General features: G+C 51.2%; 4 protein-coding genes across 4 annotated transcripts; 3 read left to right on the top strand and 1 right to left on the bottom strand.

Moving 5' to 3' along the window:
* Positions 1-692: 692 nt before the first annotated feature.
* Positions 693-1,673, bottom strand: EI90DRAFT_3014041 (uncharacterized protein; the record flags this gene model as incomplete). The annotated part of the gene is made up of 5 exons (XM_039056733.1): positions 693-793; positions 867-947; positions 1,165-1,185; positions 1,436-1,504; positions 1,571-1,673. The coding sequence occupies 5 exons, from the start codon at positions 1,671-1,673 to the stop codon at positions 693-695; spliced, it is 375 nt and encodes a 124-aa protein (XP_038919769.1).
* A 574-nt stretch (positions 1,674-2,247) lies between these two features.
* On the top strand, positions 2,248-4,726 carry EI90DRAFT_110297 (uncharacterized protein). Its single transcript, XM_039051504.1, has 9 exons — positions 2,248-2,574; positions 2,638-2,739; positions 2,802-2,963; positions 3,021-3,433; positions 3,510-3,840; positions 3,893-4,109; positions 4,163-4,455; positions 4,515-4,604; positions 4,674-4,726. Exons 1-8 carry the CDS (start codon positions 2,445-2,447, stop codon positions 4,571-4,573), a joined length of 1,707 nt encoding a protein of 568 aa, XP_038919768.1. The 5' UTR covers positions 2,248-2,444; the 3' UTR covers positions 4,574-4,604; positions 4,674-4,726.
* Positions 4,727-6,449: 1,723 nt separating this feature from the next.
* On the top strand, positions 6,450-8,441 carry EI90DRAFT_110384 (uncharacterized protein). The gene is made up of 4 exons (XM_039051505.1): positions 6,450-6,876; positions 6,929-7,381; positions 7,450-7,728; positions 7,788-8,441. The coding sequence occupies exons 1-4, from the start codon at positions 6,613-6,615 to the stop codon at positions 8,118-8,120; spliced, it is 1,329 nt and encodes a 442-aa protein (XP_038919767.1). The 5' UTR covers positions 6,450-6,612; the 3' UTR covers positions 8,121-8,441.
* On the top strand, positions 8,043-9,390 carry EI90DRAFT_3044896 (uncharacterized protein). The gene is made up of 4 exons (XM_039059369.1): positions 8,043-8,075; positions 8,129-8,392; positions 8,447-8,887; positions 8,947-9,390. The coding sequence occupies exons 2-4, from the start codon at positions 8,363-8,365 to the stop codon at positions 9,043-9,045; spliced, it is 570 nt and encodes a 189-aa protein (XP_038919766.1). The 5' UTR covers positions 8,043-8,075; positions 8,129-8,362; the 3' UTR covers positions 9,046-9,390.
* The last annotated feature ends 9,642 nt before the right edge of the window (positions 9,391-19,032 follow it).

Raw genomic sequence — 19,032 nt, 5'->3', positions numbered from 1 at the left:
TTCGGCTTACGCGGAGTCGGAACACCGGTTTTCAAGTACCCCGTTGCAACCCCGTTGGATTGATTACTGCTGCTTGACTCCAGTGCGGGGCTCGATTTCCAGTCTTACCATTGTTGTTAACACCATGCATTCCCATCGTTTGTGGCTTCAACTACCCTTGTGGCTTCGGCGAATCCGCCGGTCCCTAGCTGACTAGTGGGAATCTCCAATTCCCACCGTGTATATCCCACGCAACCAGGGATTCAAACATTTCTTCAGATGTCATCAACGGAAACTACCACGAGGGGCTATGACTAGCGCTAAACGACGGTGGATGTGATGATCGGCATGATCGCGGTGCAGTGCGCGCGGGTGCACAGCGTACTAGCGCCGGGCGCTGGTCGGTATCATGACTGGCTCTATTCGATGATGTAGTCCAGATCTTCCCCACTCTATCTCTTCATCATTGATGATGCTTCCTGTTTTTCGGCCACACATTACACTTATGACATCGGGATAACATAGAAAATGCGCGAAACGTGCATATTCTTAGGGCTTGGGGAATGCGTTGTCGTTTGAGCACTTGCACACCCTGACCCGTTGCAAGACATGTCAAGTAATGAGTGGGTGGTGCAGGAGAATGAATGAATCATCCAACCGAAAAAGTTGGCGAGATTACGGAGGATTTGAGTAAATTGCTGGGCGCTAGGACCCTAATTATCTGGATAGACTCCATCTAGGAACAATCGCAGTTCGTTCTCTGACGAGAAGTGTGGGGAATGAATGTCGCGTGCATGGAACGCAACCGATTTCCCTTTTCCAACAGTTGAATGTCCAAATTACTATATATATGGAAAACCATCCAAAAAGCAAATCGCTTTACGCACATCTGACGGGTGGTGTGACTATGGGAGTAAACCAAAGTGGTATGCCTACCCCAATGCCCCAACGCCCCAATGCCCCATGGTCTATCTAATGGAAAATGTTGTTATGAGGGGTGATACCCGAATTCCACCGGACAAAACGTTGTTGTTATTCCGGACTGTAAGGTAAGTACTTACGTACGGTAATGAAAGGATGCCAAAATGTTAAAGATCAATAATGAGCGAGATCATAGATGCCATATGATGCGGTGATAATGGCATCATCCAATATGGATTCAAATACTCGTCTCTGAGATCCTACCTTCTTTCACTGGGGAGGAGTCTGCGGATAAACCAGATTGCAGTTTAGAGATGATACCTCTATCCATGCGCGGGGTGTCGACAGGCACATCATGCTCGTTCATTGTCTAGCTTGAGCTTGTAGGTAATGTAGGTAAGTTCGGCAGCGACGATATGAAGATACACCCCGAGAAGGTCAAAGTACCCGTTCTGCTGCCTGGTGGTGCCTTTGCAACTCAAGACAGCCCCCGGGGACTCCACCACGAACTTCTATCCAGGGGTCTTGGACACACCATGAGCACCATAAATTACGTAGGGCATGGGGTCGTGCGCAAGCGCATGCAGATTGACCTTGTCAGTACCTTCAAATACCCAAGGCTCAATGTTTGTACGTCAAAAACCATCGATCAATTACCAGAATCACTTACGAAAACTCCATGCTGTGTTCAACTGCTTCAGCCAAGGTTGGATATTAAATTGCGCGAGAGAACCTCGGCCGGTCCCACTGTCCAACACCCCCGGGGCATGCATGGCCGGGCCGTGGCAATTTTGTTGTTGGCCCAATGACACTGCTCTGAGCTATCACCATTTGCTCCATCTATGACTTCGTAATATTATATAGTATCTTCCAATGACCTAGACATCATGCACATCAAGACAATAGCCGCCACCTTATGTAATCGTTGGCGTGTATATATATGGGGATTGGACACTCACTTTGGTGCCCCCCTAAATTTTGTAGTATTCATGGCTGCTGAGGCAAAGAGACATCCCACACGCACGCGGCGCGTGCGTGTTCTGTATGCACATAAGTCATTCAGTGAACCTCCGTGTGGTTTGGACAGTGGGATCCGTTTGTGATCAAGGGCGGAAACAATTATAGAAGGGTGCGAAAAAGAAGTTCCCATGTATTAGAAGCCACCCCTTGCAATGAGCGACAGACCTGCGACCGCTCGGTAAATATTACGCAATCGTAGGGGCTGGAGTACTGCCTCATCGCTCGGTAACTTCCAAGGCCAACATACTGACACCTACGAGATTGCATATCTGTCGCCAGCTCGCAGCGCGCACATCAGTCTAATATGCAATCATCTTTCTTGATGCATGGAAAGGCACATGGCGTGGCATCTTGGCTTATCGGAATGCTCGAGAGGGTGCACTTCCGGCTGAATATATCGTATTTGAAATCGGTACAAGGGACGGTCTTTCCGCTAGCCAAGCTGAATATTCGAAGCCTCTTTCGCGCGTCGTGCGCCTTGCTACGACCTGCTATCCATAACGACTTTTTCCGCCGCCGCCGATATGACTTCCGCCGTTGAATATCTGGTGAATTCTGATGCATCGACTAATGACAAACTTGCTGCGTTACGACTCGACGAGATCGTGACAATGAATGTTATTGGAACTACCACTTATGCTCGGACTCGTGGAAGTACGCCCGTTGTCTTGTGAACTGGGATGAACTCCTGACGATACGCCACCTTGTCCTCTTAAGATAACTGGTTCAGGCTATTGTTCTTCAATATAGGGGTTTACACCTGGTACTTACGGGTGACATGGGGTTACGTGTTTTGTTCTTGGATAATCGGCGAGCTTCGTGCGTTGCATGTTTAGCTCCGGATGGAATAGTCACTTGAGTTTACCTCTCTATCTTAACAGCTATTTTTGATTGGGCTTTGACAGTCGTCATCTCACTACTCACCTCGATTGTGCTCCTCGTAGCTCTTATCTTCTGCCAACTCGTGAACATCCCTCCGGTAAGGGGAATCTACAGTTGGATTTCCAATCGGTGCTTCAATGGCCTAGGTCTTATCAACGCCTGTAGGTTTGCCTTGTGACGCAGTGTTCAATAATGGTGGTTTCAACGTAGCTTCGAAGTCTATCCAGGTCTCTTCACCGCACTCACCGGCGAGCAAATCGAATATGCAATGCGGGCACTTTCCTCTGCTCCTTTAAGCTCTTTCCCTCCTGCCGCCAGGCGTGAATTTAATCTCGACATTGCAACTCTGCTGCTTCAACTTGCTTCTGTCGTGTATGAACATGAATCGCAACCCATTCACGGTGTCTTGAATGAGCTTAGTGAAGCCAGACCAACGAATGAACAATTACCTGATCTTGGAGCCCTCCCCCCTGGGACTTTGGTCGATTCGCTTTTCGGTCCTGAACAGGCGGCGCCGATCAAGGCCGCATTTGAAGCCGGTCGAACGGCTGGTGAGGATGCAATCAGGAGGCTCAGTGACTTCATTGGGCTCAGGTACGAGCCCGTTAGTGAGTTGAACAACAGTGAGGGCGTGAGTTGTTCTTTCGCCTCGAGTTGGAATTAGAGGGGCCAAACGCTATGCTGATGCCTATCCTCCCTTTCTTTAGGCATACTGCTCGTTTTTCTGGAAGCCTGGAGGCAATTGGGTTGTCGTAACGTTCAAAGGAACGACTCCCTTTGAATTCGCAGACTGGGTGACAGATTTCACCGTCAACCTCGTCTCGACAGGGGAATTTTTGCAGGGCCTCGATGGTCGTATAAATAAAGGTTTCAAAGATAGGCTGTGGGCCTGGGACCCAGCAGGGGAGGCGGGATTGTTTCCCGACGGTGGAAGATCTTGGGACACAATCCGCGTTGCATTGCGGGTACTTGCGCACGACCTAGCAAAAACCGAACTGGAAGGTGCGAAAGTGAATGTTTGGTTCACTGGCCATTCCCGTACGTGTTGTCTATACCCCTGAGGAAAGCTCAAATTGATAATATGCGGTAGTTGGATGTGGTCTCGCCTCATTAGCGTATGCACGCGCGATCAATTCGCCGGGTGATTTCGAGGGCTCGCCAGTCCTGATTCGTGACGCATATCTCTTCGCTGCGCCCGTTTGTGGCGATCGCGCGACCTCTTTAGCTTTCAATACCCTAACCGCTGAGAGCGAGTATGTGAGGACACTTTGGAGGGTTACGAACGACAAGGATGCAGTTGCCACATTGTATGTCCCTGTTTGTCTTGAATGTTGGATGTCGGCGCCTCAAACCCTGATAGACTCCCGCAATTCGGCGACTATCCCCACCTCGTGCTTTCTCCTACGAGTCCGCTCGGTTTCGCCCACTTGGGGGCAGAACTCCAAATGAGGTCCCTCCCGAGAGCATCCAACGTCACAGGGTCTTTCTTCTCTTTTGACACAGTCGTCGACGTCGTCAGTGAGTTCACGGAAGCTCAGCTCAGATCTCAGCGCGACGAGCAAGTGAACAACGCCGGTGCAAGGACAAGAAGGTTTGTGGAGTTGGTCGCGGAAATGATCCCGTTGCTCGGGAGGATCATCGCGCATGATACTGGTTGGTGATTTTATTCTCATAGGTCCTTGGCCTTTATTGAAGCGTGCACCCACTCCCAGTGCTTTATTGGGACCAGCTCAGTCAAATTTCTCTTGGGACTCTCAACTGGGTCCATTGATTCAGCTTGCGCACGCACGAGAAGAGGTTATGTACGTGTTGTACCGCTAAGCAAGTTTGCATGATCTAGGGACCGCAGCCTTAAGATCGATTTTTTCCAGTGTATTGTCACTTGCTTCTATGGAGAACCGTTTCGTTTTCGCTTCGGCATTTAGTGCTGGAGATTTATGACCTGTTTTTATTTGGCCCTTGGGTGATGCCGTACACCCTTCGTATATAATGACATGTGTGTCAGAATCAACTTGCGAGACTCGTAGCACAATCTGTCCTATCATGGCCTCTTGTAACGTGTATTGGGGGAATAATGTTCCTTCCTGGACGTGATAACTCAGGTGGTAACTTGGTACAAATAATTAGACGGATCTCAAATTGTCGAGACTTCGGACGCTGGTTGATGCCACCTGCAATGAGGTTCGACTGGGTGACCCCAAAGTCGTCGATCTGTATGCAGGGAAATTTAGGCTTGCTCGAGGGCATGAATTAACAACTGCGAAGCCGACTGTTTGAAGGATGGACAACACACACATCTAAAGCGGAGGCAGTGATGCCACTTCTGCAGGTAAGCATACTGCTAATAACGCCATGGGCTTTTCCTTGAGGTTGTGCCGCTGCCGCTAGCAGTAGGTGGCTATCGGTGAGGGCGATAAGTCATGTCACCGGGTGGTCCGTCAGCAAGCAGTGGCTTCCGGATGGAGCCGGGGAAGGGTCCTCTTGATTGGTGCTAAACTAAATAGTTCACTCGGTGCAAACGTGTATCCTCCACTAGTTTAAGGGCGGCCTTGAAAGCCAGTGAAGTATGGGCGGTCGTCGAGCTAGAGTGATACCTACGTTAGCGAGCCGGATGTATGTTGGGGAGCTTTATCGAATATACATGTGGCCGGAAGAAAGGCGGAGTAAGCTGTTATTTTCCACGCTTACGTTACCTGCCGCGTCAGGCGTCGTGTTCATGTATTCATCCACGCGCCGGAGGGCCACACGATAGATCATAAGCGCGAAGCCACAAAGAGGAAGCGTCATGGCCAGAAGCAGCTCTAAAAGTATATACTGGTCTGCATGAGGGATCCAGCGTGGGACACCAGACGCCGACATGCATATGGTTGCAGATTCCTGTTATAACCAGCCTTGGAAGCTCCCTCTACCTTCCTCATGCTCGCAGGGTGCGCCAGTCGAGCTCACATAACCACCAAGCGCAGCATGTGGCCCCAGGAGAAATCCATATCATTAATGGTTTTACTGCTCACATTCCGTTTCGCTACCAGCCCACGGGCTCTATAGTTCTGCCAACCGGCAACGGAAAAAACCGTATGCATCACGGAATTAAGCTTCGGAAAACATGCTTTATCGACCGTGCGATGAACCGAATAAAGGGTGTAGGAACGTTGCAAGAGCGCATCTAGTGAAACTGATCGTCCTGAGAGATGTCCCCTCACCTGAATGCACCAGAAAGAAGTATTCGATCTCGACAGTGAAGCCCTTCTACTTGACCTTTCCGATGCAGCCAACTCGTCACTTCCCACAGGTCAGAGCTAGCTCGTTCATCTACTTTAATAGAGGCTGGGATCCTGCTTAGCTCGTCCATAGCAGGGCTGGGAGCAAAAAACGAGATGGGCTGAATAACCCCAGCAACTTAAGTATAACGACTATGGCCCAAATCAGAAGTGCCCCCTGCTGTTCCGCAGTGAAATAAGTCGGCAGCGGCAAGTAACGACTGAGCCGTGAGGGAAACAACACCCACACTATGGGGTCCGGTTCGTGCAGGACTGGCTGAACTCGCCACATCAGGTCAAGCACTGCGCTTACGAAGGTCGTTGCCCATACAGATCAACGAGAGATGCTCGTCGACTGTGAGAGCAAGGGCGGTCCCGACGTCGGGATTTGCCAGGGGCGGAAAAGCAAGTTTGCATTCAAGTCACAGAACAGCCTCCAAACTCACAGTTTCCTCACGTCTGGTATATGTGATATTTCCGGTCGCCCCTGTTCCCTCCAAGAACATTTCAAGCATCCGGCTCTATTATTAGGGACCCCTATCACTTTACTCTCATGACAGATGCCGCACAGGAATCCCTGGTCGCTCTCCCATCACCAGTTCTAGCTCGGGGAGTTAGCCTCCCGCATCCACTCTCCCCGCCTACATCGTCCGATGCTCGTACCGCCGTAACTAACATGGATTCTCAACCGTCAGGCATCGCTGAAACGCCGCTTCCTGACCCCAAAATTTTCTTCCACGAGGATAATCATACGAGCTACGACATTTGGGTGCATCCGAACCTGCCGAATCGCACATTCGTTGTTGAAAGCATCAAGGTGCGACTTTCAGTATCCCAATTCTGTATGATATCTTGAGCTCGATCCACAGGCACACGGTGGTCAAATAGTGGAGCACGTAGCTGAAGCTTTCTTCGCCATCATCCACACCGATATGACCCCCGGAGACTACCCCGAACTCTGTAACGATGAGCAGGGTACAGTCGGAATTTCCTCCGAATGGGTGTTAAACTCGGTGCGTGCCCAGTGTGTCCAAGATCCCGAGGATTACGTTCTGTGGAAGCCTGAAGAGGAAGAAGAACAGAATGAGCAATCCGATGGAGGCCAGGAAGCCAAGAATTGGGATTGGGAGGATGTGGATGTTGAAGCTCCTGCACTCGAAGACCTCCTCTCATTGCCCTCTCGACCCGAGATCAGCAACCTACCACCATCTCCTGCCACTAAATCGCTTGACGAAAAATTCTTCCTCTGGATTGTTCCTCGTTTTTTTGCGCCCCGGCCTGCCGCTCCTTGGATAGATTTGTATCGATGGTTGGGCGCAAACGTAAGTAATTTCATGCCGTCACTCTTAGCTCGCGAGCTCAGGTTTCATTCCAACATTGCATTCCCCAGATTCCCCATCGGTCTGAGAATTACTGGACGAATTTGAACCACAAGGGCAGCGAAGTCCGTCGTCGAGCGAACGCGTTGCTGCCACTTATTCCTCCAAGACCAGGTTCAACCACTCGGGGCGCGAAGAGAAAGTCGAACCCTCCGAAAAGTGGTCATGCCGATGAAAGCTCGAAAGCCACCAGAAGATACGCCGATAGTGAGAATGAGGCGATGATCAGACACATTGCCTCTCATCCGCAATTAGACGGAAAGGCTTTGTGGTCAGCGTTCTCCGGCAAGGTATTTCTTCTTTGTTTCCACTATCATTGCATCCAATCGTATATGTTCGTTTTGAATAGCACTGCGAGCGATCATCCCAGGCATACAATCAACATCATGATCGACATCGCGAATACTTCAACGCAGCGGTTACACGATTCCTGCGGGGAGAGAATCCTCCCTTTCAGCCGCCCGAAGCTTCCAGCTGCCAGGCCTCCGACATAGATCCACCCGAAACTGTGGTTACTCGCCATGGTCGGCGACCAAAATATACACCTGAGGAACATCGTGCTATGAAAGAGTTCTATGCAAAACACAGGCATAAATATAGCAAGGATTTTCACGTCTGGCTTGCATTTGAAAAACTAGTGAGGGACGCTTCTTATATTGCACCTAGTTCTACTGAAACATGATCCATCAGCAAAATCGTTCTGCATTTTCCCTGCACACGTATTTCTTACGGCATCCAGATATAGGCCATGGCGTCGATCGCGCATCCCCGGAGGCTCGGCCGTCCTTCCGCGCCACGACGCACGATCCACCATCGGGAAACCTATCTCGTCCCACCTTACGACCCAATAGGCGTTTCACTGCCGCTGAAGACGACCTTTTGATCCAATTCGCACGACAGCGGGGTTACCCCTTGTATATCCCCATGCAGGAATGGGAAAAGCTAAGCGAAAAGGTTTGCCTCTGCTCTGCGTTTTCCCGGTCAGTCTAACGTCTAGCCCACATGTAGAACCCTTCCAGAAGCCAATGGGGCTGGAAAACACGCTACGTTAATTATATTTATCCTAATCGACATGACGTTGATGAGGAATATTCGTCAACATCGAGTTCTTCGACAAGTTCGCATGATCGCCGAAAGAGCAGTAGTTCTTCCTCGGATGCAAACAATAATGTCACGGCGGCGGAGCGAGCGCTGAAGAGGCTCCGCTCAAACGAGAAACTGGATTTGCCCAAAAAAAAGCATTCGCGCCTTGATGCGCCTACATCTATCTCCGTGGCTCGCAGAGGTACCCACACAAAGAAATTAACAGTTGTAGCCCCAACTATGGAAATGTCTTCATCATCGTTTACGAGAGCGGATTTTGTCGCTGCAATGAATTGGGTCGCTTCTCGTTCTCGTCCCAATGGCATTTACCAGAATTTGGCCAGTTGGGAACAATTCGCCGAACAGGTGTGTTACGTAGCATTTCGTCTAGTTCTCACATCAAAAAACATCATTTTTTTGGTTAGCATCCATCCCACGATGCTGAAGAATGGGTGCAATTTTACTATAGCGAGCGTAGGCTTTTCAAGGCTATCGAAGAACGCCTCGGCGACATCAGCCACTGACTCTTTGCTTATGGACTCCTATCATATTCCATCGCACTGAGAAGGCTCGCGTTATCAAGCTGGTGGTGTCTCAACGTGCTGGTGCAGCGATCTTTGGGTAGATGCATTCGCTTTGGCACGTCAAATACCCCCAATTACTTCTCTAATACCATCACGGTAAATGTGTAAACCGAGGATAGTACTAAAACGAAGAAACTTGGCTGGCGGATGATATGGCTAGGATGTGGCTATAAAGTAGAGCCCAACTGAGATTTGTGGTGAATAATTGTGTATCGGGCTTTACTCTTTTTTTTTGTGTGATTTAATTCGCATTCAGCTTTTGAATATGATTTGGTTGATTTCCTTGCATTATGATGTTCCATCATATTAACTGTTGATACCGTCTTCTGATTGACAGAACGGCCTTTCCTTTTGACTCAATTCCGCTGTGAACTCATGCTGGAATAGGAACCCTCACATATTACCCAGTCCAAGCTGCAGCTGGGTTTTGTTGGAAGGGCAGCGTGCCGCAAGGCACGTGCTGTCATCCACATGTGACATGTCTTATCACATGGTCACATTTGCTTTCTATTACCTCGGACATGTCCGTGTCAGACCACACGGATATATCCATGTATAACTGGGGAACGCAGCCTGAAGCGGCAGATCCCGCTACTCTTACCTTGCATGCATGTTCACTCAATGTTACTATTGGCTGAGATGAAGCCTGAGATTCACTCTCGCGCTGTAAACCCACTGCATACTCTGATAAGTTCAGCACCACGTAATTTACACTGCAGCCATGCAGCAAGCGGAATAGAACTGTATGGGGCAGAGAATGGACCCTGGGTTTGGGGGTCATACAGGACCCTGTGCATAGGACAGGAGAAAAAAACGTAGGACCTGCTACAGAGCAGTGGGAATTTTAATTATATTTCTTTTCCTCAGTTCGGGCCTACCTTGATGTGTGAACTCAGCTTTGGCAGCTGAATTAAAAGTCTATTCTATTCACCCTATCATCCAAACCTAGGTCAAAGCATTCACCCTCCTCATTGTCCATGTCCTTGTCAGGGCCCGGCCTCAGACTTGGAGGCTCCCTGACCTCAACCCCCATCTAACGTGACCTCACACTATGCAGGGCATGAGATGTATAGTGAAATATATACACTTGGCTATGCAGGTGAAAGGTTGTCTTACTAGTTTGGGGACGGTAATGTTCCATTCCCCCGTTCGCCTCAGGCCTCAGTAATCCGTCTAAGTATACGCTTGATTTGGCTGTATATTGACGGGGTAGAAGTAAAGGCTAATCTGCCTTTTACAGCTACCCCGAGGGTTTATATACAATCTTATACATTCTCGGCACAAATAAATAGAGAAGCTTCCGCGACGCTAAATTAGCGTCGCGACATAATTATTACACAACACAACATCAACTGATGTTGTGGGCGGAATATAGACATGGGCCGGGGCCTCACATCCTCCTCCCTTGCGATACTAGATCGCAGACAGGGTACTAGCATATATACACAAGGGGAAAGCAAGCATTTTTAAAGAAATAAAAAAAAAACGTTCTACATACGAAGAATGTATGCAAACGGGGGCACACTCATTGCAGGAGGCTATAATAGTATTTTGTAGGCGAAGCCCACTTAGAGTTTCTCCTGGAACATATGCACCCAGATCTCGACGACAGTGTTGTCGACGATGGAACGACTTTCTCGTCGTTGTGAGTTTATTAAATACCATCGTCCACCGTGACGATGTTGACAGTGTAGGTCGTCGACGGCAGAGTTGTCGCCGACGAGAAAATGAATAATCAACGACGATTGCGTTGACGAAGGACGAAGGGTACAGAATAGACAATCAACGACAGCATTGTCGTTGACGAAGGTAAGAGATTATTGATCAACGACGGCCTTGTCGTTGACGAAAGTGGGTAATCAACGATGGCATTGTCGTTGACGAAGGTATGGATGAGGGGGGGTCAGTTCCTCATTCGTTTACGCGGCGCTGACCCGGACGGGCCAGAGCCGGATGGGCGATTCGACGTAGTCCTACGAGTCGTCGTGGACCTAGCCGCGTCGACAGCGACATCGTCACTCAGATAGTTGTCGTCGTAGTGACGAGTCTCGACATCAGCGTCGTTCATGGACGAATCCTCGTCTTGACGACGGTGCGAATAATGGACATGGTGCGCGGGATGGCCACGTCCATGAGAAGAGGGAGCACGCCCTCGCACTGGTGGTGCGTGGGCGGATTCGTACACCGACGAGTGTGCATACGTCGGAGGGGGGTATTGCGGCGGAGGTGGGGCGTTTGAATACGCCACAGGGTGTGGGCTCGCGTACATCATAGGTGGGTTTGAGTACGATGTTGGGGGAGGGTTCGAGTACATAAGTGCTCGTTCCTGGCGTTGAATTTTACGACGCTCACGAGCGTCGTCAGTCATTGGTTTTATCCATCGACACGCGAGGATGTACATCCGTGCAATACGAGCCGGGGGGTACTGGTCGGGAAGTCTTTTCGCCTCCGTCTCAATGTCGTCGCGCGACATACGCATTCGTGAGGCGCGGTTGTTTGTAGCCACCCTGTACCAATCGGTACAGGTGTCGACGTCCTCTTGCGAGGGCTTGCCCGTCTTGAACGACCAGGCAAGATGGTACATTGTAGCATAGAACCTCACACCCTCTTCGGTGTGTATGTAGTTACGAACCAACTCGAACCACTTAGGTTCTTTGTCGCGGACGAGCGCAGCCGCGTCTGGGAATTCGATTCTATCGACATGGTCGATGTCGTAGAAGCGGGTAGGAAGGGCCACCGATCGACAATATGTCGGTGGGGGTAGGGGTTCGCCATGCACTTCAGTGAGTTTGGCGTCGTAGTACTCGTAGTAATGGTAGCCGGGTGGACGGTTCGCGACGAATTCTTCGAACGGGGCATCAGGGTCGACGACCCATTCGCCTTCCATCTCGTCATCGTCGGACGTGGGGGCCCATCTCTTGGAAGAGGTGGTTTTTTTCGACGGCGCAGACTTGGCCGACGCAGGATCCACCGGGCCAACCCCGGGGATAACGATGGTTTGGGGAACAGTGGGCCGTGACGACGAGGGAGCAGAAGATGTGATCGGGGTGGGTTTGGGAGACGCAGGGCGTCCCCTTGCCGTGCGCGCGACTCTAAAGACGTCCTCGTTGAGTTCGTCGTTGGCCTTTCGGAGGGATTCGACCCGTCGATGAAGACGGTCGTTTTCAGAACGCAGGTCGTCGGCCTCGTTCTGCAGCATCTCATACTTGTTCCTGAGCTCATCGAGCTCATCACTCCTACGTTCGTCTTCGAACGTAGTCTCTTTGCGTTTCTCGAGTTTCTTTTCGATACGGGCCCACACGACTTCTGTAATCATTTCGAGTTGATCGAGCCCTGTCTGCGTGGAACGCGGCAGGTGGGGGTATTTCTCACTCGCGCTTACGCGAGTGGGCAGGACCAAATGGTCCTGTTTTGGGGTTAAAACGCCCGTGCTGGGCGTTCCAGGGGTGACAGTCTGAGCGACTGTGGAGTTGTCGTCCATTGACGACATGGCAGCATCCGTGGTGGGACTTACAGGTGGGGAGTTTGGACTGGAGTCTACGAGGGCCTCCTTGATGGGGGAAAGGTCGAGGGAGGAATCAGCGAGGGGGGATTCAGTAGCGTTCATTTGAGCGATTTCAAATTTGATGGTAGGAAGCAGGATTTGATCCCGCTTTCGTCGCATTTATCCGATATTATTCGGATATTCCCGGACTTGCCAGTTTAGGCAACTCATGGCTTCAACGCCATAGTTGGCCGTGATAAGGCATTGATATCCGCTGGTATCGGACCGGTAGGCGACGTTCACGCCGTGGTCGTGATGGTCCGCTGGATCTATTGTCCGGCGTCTGATCCCGTCGTTGACGGTTCAGTTCCTCGACGTTCTCTACCCCTTGTACTGTTAGGTAGTCATCCAACGCAATTAGATCGTTTACGTTGGCCAAGGGTTCCCAAGTAAGGTCACCAAGTCCCCATCGGACACGGAACCATAAAGACTTATCGTCGTCCCATCGATGGTCGACGATCTCCTTAACCTGGTATTCCTGTTCTGGGTCGTCGCCAAAGTCGTAAAACACTTCTACGGCGCGCCCAGGGAACAGCACAGAATCATTCGGCTCATGAGGTGCGAGCCGTGAGACGTGGAACTTCGCAAAGATATTTCTTTGCGTCAACACTGGGGGAAGCCTGAGGACGTAGTTTGATGAGTCCTCAAATACCTCCAGTATTTCGTAGGGGCCAATATAAGTTGGCAACAACTTATGTGCCCTCCCCTTGGGGAGGTTCAGATCTTTCGTTGAAAGATATGCGTAGTCCCCTTTCTTCAGTTTTGGGGAATCAGGGCGCCGATGTCGGTTCGCCTGGATAGCCTGTTCTACACGACTCTTAATAATAGCGTCGTGAGCGGCCTGGATGTTGTCCAGGGCCCGCTGGGCAAAGGATTTCACCCCCGGCAATTCGGATGACGGCAGAGACACGGTCATTTGTGGGAGGTATCCGTATACCAACTCAAACGGGGCGAATCCCGTTGATTTGTTCGCACTTGAGTTCAATGCGAATTCTACCATGGGTATATGCACGGCCCAATCTCGCTGATCGGGTCGGACGAATGACCGAAGGATCTGGACCACCGTCTGGATCGCTCGTTCTGCTTGGCCATCCCCTTGAGGATGGAATGCGGTAGTTTAACACCCATGAGTCGGTGTAACTCAGTCCAAAATTGAGACGTAAACTTCGTGTCACGGTCTGACACGATGGATGTTGGCATGCCGTGCAAGCGCACGACATGTTGCAGGAACAGATGCGCCAGTTCAATAGTCTTGACCTGGGTCGTCACAGGCACTAGGTGAACCTGGCACGTTAGTCGGCACAGAACTACCCAGAGGTAGTTATAACTCAGGCTCATCGGGAATGGTCCGACGAAATCCATGGCGATTGACTCCCAAGGTTTCTCAGGGACCGGGAGCTGGTGAAGCAGTCCCGGATATCTGAGTTTGCTTTTCTTGGTCGTCTGGCACGTCCCGCAGGACGTGCAGAATTTCTCGATGTCTTTTGACATCGAAGACCACCAGTAGTGTTTGCGTATGTACTCGAGCGTCTTCTTGGCGCCGAGGTGACCAAGGATGCGGTGTGCGTGCTCGATCGCGATGCCCGTTATCCTCTCCCCTTTATGAATAGATTCAGGGAGGACAAGTCGTGGCTCGCCTGAATCATTCAGACGGAAAATTAGGCCATCGACGATCGAGAACCTAGGGAAATCCCCAGGTTTTGCCAGGATCCCTCTCCAAGCATTGTGTTTGGAGTAGCCGTCTTTCACACTTGCGATGAAAGCTTTGTCCTCTACATGAGGACGTAGCTCTGCCAATGGCGGCAGTACATCTTCGAGGGAAAGCTCCCTCCTCCCTTGACGATCGTCAGGGGGATCGAGCACGGATGCCTCGAGATCTCGTGGCTCTTGAGCGTCTCCGATAGAGTGGGACGCGCCCAGCCGTATGCACTGCAGTCTCAACCTGTGCAGGTGTAGTAATTCCCGTGCTTCCTCAGCACGCGCCAAGGGCAGATCGTCGCCCTCTTTATCAATTCGTATGTCTGCGGATACGTAATCGTCGTAGTGGACATCCTCGTCTGACGAGGACTCATAGTATCGCGACAGGGCGTCAGCCACTTTGTTTGTGTGGCCTTGTACATACACGATGTCACAATTGAAACCGTGAAAGAAATTCTGCCAACGAATGTGACGCGGCGCAGTGTGATTCTTCTCTTTGAAGTAAGTAAGCGCCTTGTGGTCAGTGACCACAGTGAATTTCCGCCCACCAGTCAGCTCGTCGAGCCATTTGGTGAGCGCTTCCAGAACGCCTAGAGCTTCTAGCTCATAGGTGAAATACGCCCGTTGAGTCGGGGTGAACTTCTTCGACATAAATGCAGCAGGGTTAGAGGTTTGCCATTCTGCACCCTGTGCGAGCACGGCCCCGACGCCAGCGGGGCAGGCGTCCGTGATCACCCAGACACGGTACTTGTTTTGGTCTTCTGAATCCGGTATATCCCAGATTATGGGCTTTAGAATCGGCGTCTTGCACGCGATTATTTTGATCTGCGCGAAACATTTTTCGTGTAGGGCGCTCCAGCGGAACGGCATATGGCTGGTGCATATGGATTGCAACGGTCCAGTGTATGCACTGACGTTGGGTAGGAATTTCGCTAGGTACTCAATGAGCCCTAGGAATCGCAGAACCTCGGTGTGGTTCTCTGGCGTTCGCCAGTTCCTTATTTTCTCTAGTTTGTCGGAATCTGCGTGGATTCCGTTTGAGTCCACTTTACACCCCAGTATGTCGAGTACAGGGGCGAATGGCTCAAATTTTCTTGGGCTTACATAGAGCTTCTCGTCCCTTAGACGAGTATATATCCACAAGAATTTCTCGTTGTGTTGCTTCACTGACGTAGTTCCAGTGAAGATGTCGTCGAACCATACGTGGACGGCTCGACCGATTTGGTCCCTTAGGATCCAAGTCAAAACGCGCTGGAACGTGGAAGGGCCGTTACAGTCCCCTTGTTGCAGCACGTTCGATATGAAAGTACCGTACGGGGTACTCATCCCCGTGTATTGTACGCAGTCCAGTTCGATACGAATCTGTTCGTACGCGTCTGTCATATCGATCTTTGATCGATAAGTTACCCGAGCCATACTATCCATGATGAAACGCATGTCAGGCATGGGCGTGACATCGAGAATGGAGTTCGCGTTGCGATTTCTCGCATCGATTACAGTCCGTAAAGAACCGTCCTTCTTTGCAAGACAAAGAAGTGGAGCCGCCGTTGCGACCGCCTTGCGTTCCCACCATTGGGCTCGCTCATAACGAGCGATCTTTTCTCGAAGCTGCGGTTCGAGAGCCTGAGGGCACGTAGCCCTTCTTTCTATATATTTTTTATTCGGATCAATCAAGTTGATCCGGTGGTTAACCTCCCTGAACGGAGGTAGGACCTCAGGGGCTGGCGCCATGACGTCTTTGAAACGTTCACGCCACCAATTCCTGAGTGGCACGAATTCAGGGTCTGTCATTGGCAGACCTTCTAAATGGGAACAGTCGGGAAGCCTGAGATCTTTCGACCTCGGGCTTGGCCAGTGATTGGGCCACTGGGAGGTATCCGCGTCTTTTTGAGCGGAGATGGCAAGGATGCGTGGCGAAGGGTTTCCAGCCTTCGCCGTATTGCGTCATGCCGTCTGTTTAGATGACAGTTCGGATCTCGGTGCACGGGGAAGTTTGGGGCGACCGTGTGCAGCAGCCCCCACTGAGGTTTTACCCCGTTCCGTCAGGACATCAAACGTTTTGATGTCGCCCGTCTTTATGTGGATGGTGTGAGTTTCGAAATTGAGGGACGCTCCGTTGGCATTCAGCCACGGAGCCCCGAGAATGGCGTCGTAGCGGTCAATGTTGACGACGTCAAAATAGTGAGTAGACGTAACCCCGTGAATGGTTACGGGAGTATTCGTGCCGTACATTATGCACGAACGACTGTTTTTGGTCCCCATCTGGAGAACCAAGGGGTTTGGCAACTCGAGCAGTGGAATGTGAACTGCTCGGACAAAATCTGGAGATAGGGCGTCTGTTTCAGCGCCACTATCAAATAGGACAAAGGCGTTTACCCTGGCGATGTTAACCTCGCCGGTGAGCGTCCGCCTTAAGTCGGCGCTGCGGTTTTCAGGGTATTTACCCACCTCTCGTGAGATTCTAAACTTCGCGTCGAATATTGGCGGGATTTTCTTCAGAAGCTTGTTAGGCACTGAAGAACTCGTCACACTTTGCGTTGACGGTTTCCCCGATGAAGATTTTGGGACCGGTATAACACCGTCCCTTTTGTAGGTCTTTACCGCGTCGTCGACAAGCTCAGCTACTATCTGCTCATCAGATGGCAGTTTGTCTGCTTGCCGAGCAGACGCTAATTTAATGGAGAAGTTTTCGTCCGTGGGATCCACGAACGTCATAGCACCGACGAACATGTCGGCGTCCACTTCTACGTACTCCTCCTCCACCTCAGCGAGGAGGTTGGGATCGTATGGGTCGTCCACGAGTTTATCGTCGAACGCCTCATCGTCGGCCATATAGTCCTGCACCTCTGCAGGATCTTCAACATCTTCCGGTTCTTCTACAGGCTCCGAGTCCTGTAGGTCTCGTCCGTCAGACTCGACCGCTATGTTGTACATGCGCGGTTTGGGCTTGTCGTGATTTGGGCAATCACGTTGATAGCCTATTTTCCCGCATTTAAAACAACGCGGTTTCCCATCCTTATCCAAGGATGGCGTCGATTTCGTCGCTGTAGACGACGTCGATTTCTCTGTTTTTGGAGCCGGCGAATAGCTCGCACGGAAGGTTGGGCGTTGTCCGCTCTTCAGAGCTGACGTGTTTCCCCCGAATGTGTTTTTGTACACTTTCTTGGCGGACGAAGAATCAGCAGCTTTTTTGGGTGCTGCTGCGGCGTTGGCTTGTTTTTGCGTCGTTTTTGACGCGGCTGGCGCCTGCGAGTCGTTACGATACGCAGAGATCGCCTTAATTGAATCGTATGCGTGGTCCAGGCGGAGCACGGCGGTCCACAACTCGTCTTTCGTTGTGTAGTCCACGGAAATGTCGTGGTGCATAACCATCTCCCGACGCATTTCGCCAGGGATGGCGTTCAGGAAACGTTCATTGAACGTTGCCTGGTCAGGAGGCGTGATCATCTCCCCAGCTGCACGATACAGCTGGTTATAGAAGTGTTTGATTCCCTTCGCGGAATCGTATGAAAGCGTTTTGAACGCTTTCGTGGATGCTACTGCTGCAGACTTCTTGATGAAGGTGCAGATAAGGATCTCTAGTAGATCCCAGAATGGGGGGGTTACCCCGTTCTGCACTCCAATGCGTATATAGTGCATCAGGAGGTCTTGTGCCTCGCCTTCAACGGCGGTTGTCAAAGTGTGGACGTGAAACTCGTTGTAAGCTTCACCCTTCCACCCACACGACGACATATAGGCTAGCCAGGAGTGCAGCCAGTTGTGGAATATCTTCGAGTTATTCTCTCCAGACCATTTGATGGTCGGAGTCAGTCCCTGCATCTTCTTGAGCAGTTCTGGGCGTACATCTGCAGGCAGTGGCTGCAGGATTCGGACCTCCACACTTCGGCGTGCAGATTCAAGAAGCTGAGTCATGAACTCAGATGGATCAGGCACTACTCGTGCCGCCGGTGCTGCGTATGAACGCATGGTTGAGTCAAACAAACCGGGTCGTACAGACAAGCGGTTTGGAAAGTTGGATGAAGGCTCCCGTTTTGCTTCGGTGCCAAATAGGTCAGGAAATGGTGGGTTGGGCCAGGACGAGCCACCCTCGCCACCATCCTCGTCATCACCATCGCCACTCGGACGGCGGGGCCTTCTTCCCGAGTTAGACCTAACTTGGTCTACACGCCTCTTGCCCCCTTCTGGAGCCGCAGGCGGTTGTGAGAATCGGTGGTAGTTATCCAGCACTCGTCTGAGTGCTGTGCCGTGGGACAGTCTTTCGGGGTCTTCACCGTTTGCCCCACGACCCACGTTGTATACGAATGCTGCGTCTGCATCCAGACGGGCGTTAAAGTCAAAAGTAGATTCGCTGAGACTATGCTTAGCGAAGATAGGTCTGACCTTGGCGGGCTGTCCGCCAATGTCATCTACACGATCCTGGACGTAGATCGGGCGTTTTTTCCGTGCGTAGTAATCGTACGGAACACTGGTGGCTTCCGCGTCACCGTCTTCCTCTTGTATCGTCTCCACAGTGGCCTTCATCGGCACTGCTTTCTTTCTCCCATGGTCGGGAGGGAAATTACGCGTTTGAGTAGCGTCAACGCTTGGTATCTTCACCCCACTGTTCGTGGGTTGGGACGACAGAATGAACGGCGCGGGCACGAAGCCTGGCCTGAAATGGAATGGAGAAGTTCCACTCTCCCCTG

The sequence above is a fragment of the Cantharellus anzutake genome (genome assembly GCF_015039405.1).
Source record: "Cantharellus anzutake strain C23 chromosome Unknown EI90scaffold_10, whole genome shotgun sequence".
Classification (NCBI taxonomy): domain Eukaryota; kingdom Fungi; phylum Basidiomycota; class Agaricomycetes; order Cantharellales; family Hydnaceae; genus Cantharellus; species Cantharellus anzutake.
This window is presented reverse-complemented; position numbering and strand designations above follow the sequence as displayed.

What these genes read in the sequence shown, in the direction of transcription:
- EI90DRAFT_110297 (XM_039051504.1), top strand. Translation starts at nt 2,445, where the DNA reads ATGACTTCCGCCGTTGAATATCTGGTGAATTCTGATGCATCGACTAAT. An exon ending in AGTTGAACAACAGTGAGGGC is followed by an intron (nt 3,434 to 3,509) that starts GTGAGTTGTTCT and finishes CCCTTTCTTTAG; the next exon opens with GCATACTGCTCGTTTTTCTG. An exon ending in AAGGATGCAGTTGCCACATT is followed by an intron (nt 4,110 to 4,162) that starts GTATGTCCCTGT and finishes AAACCCTGATAG; the next exon opens with ACTCCCGCAATTCGGCGACT.
- EI90DRAFT_3044896 (XM_039059369.1), top strand. Translation starts at nt 8,363, where the DNA reads ATGCAGGAATGGGAAAAGCTAAGCGAAAAG. An exon ending in GGGAAAAGCTAAGCGAAAAG is followed by an intron (nt 8,393 to 8,446) that starts GTTTGCCTCTGC and finishes GCCCACATGTAG; the next exon opens with AACCCTTCCAGAAGCCAATG. An exon ending in GGGAACAATTCGCCGAACAG is followed by an intron (nt 8,888 to 8,946) that starts GTGTGTTACGTA and finishes TTTTTTGGTTAG; the next exon opens with CATCCATCCCACGATGCTGA.
- EI90DRAFT_110384 (XM_039051505.1), top strand. Translation starts at nt 6,613, where the DNA reads ATGACAGATGCCGCACAGGAATCCCTGGTCGCTCTCCCATCACCAGTT. An exon ending in ATCGATGGTTGGGCGCAAAC is followed by an intron (nt 7,382 to 7,449) that starts GTAAGTAATTTC and finishes TGCATTCCCCAG; the next exon opens with ATTCCCCATCGGTCTGAGAA. An exon ending in GGTCAGCGTTCTCCGGCAAG is followed by an intron (nt 7,729 to 7,787) that starts GTATTTCTTCTT and finishes CGTTTTGAATAG; the next exon opens with CACTGCGAGCGATCATCCCA.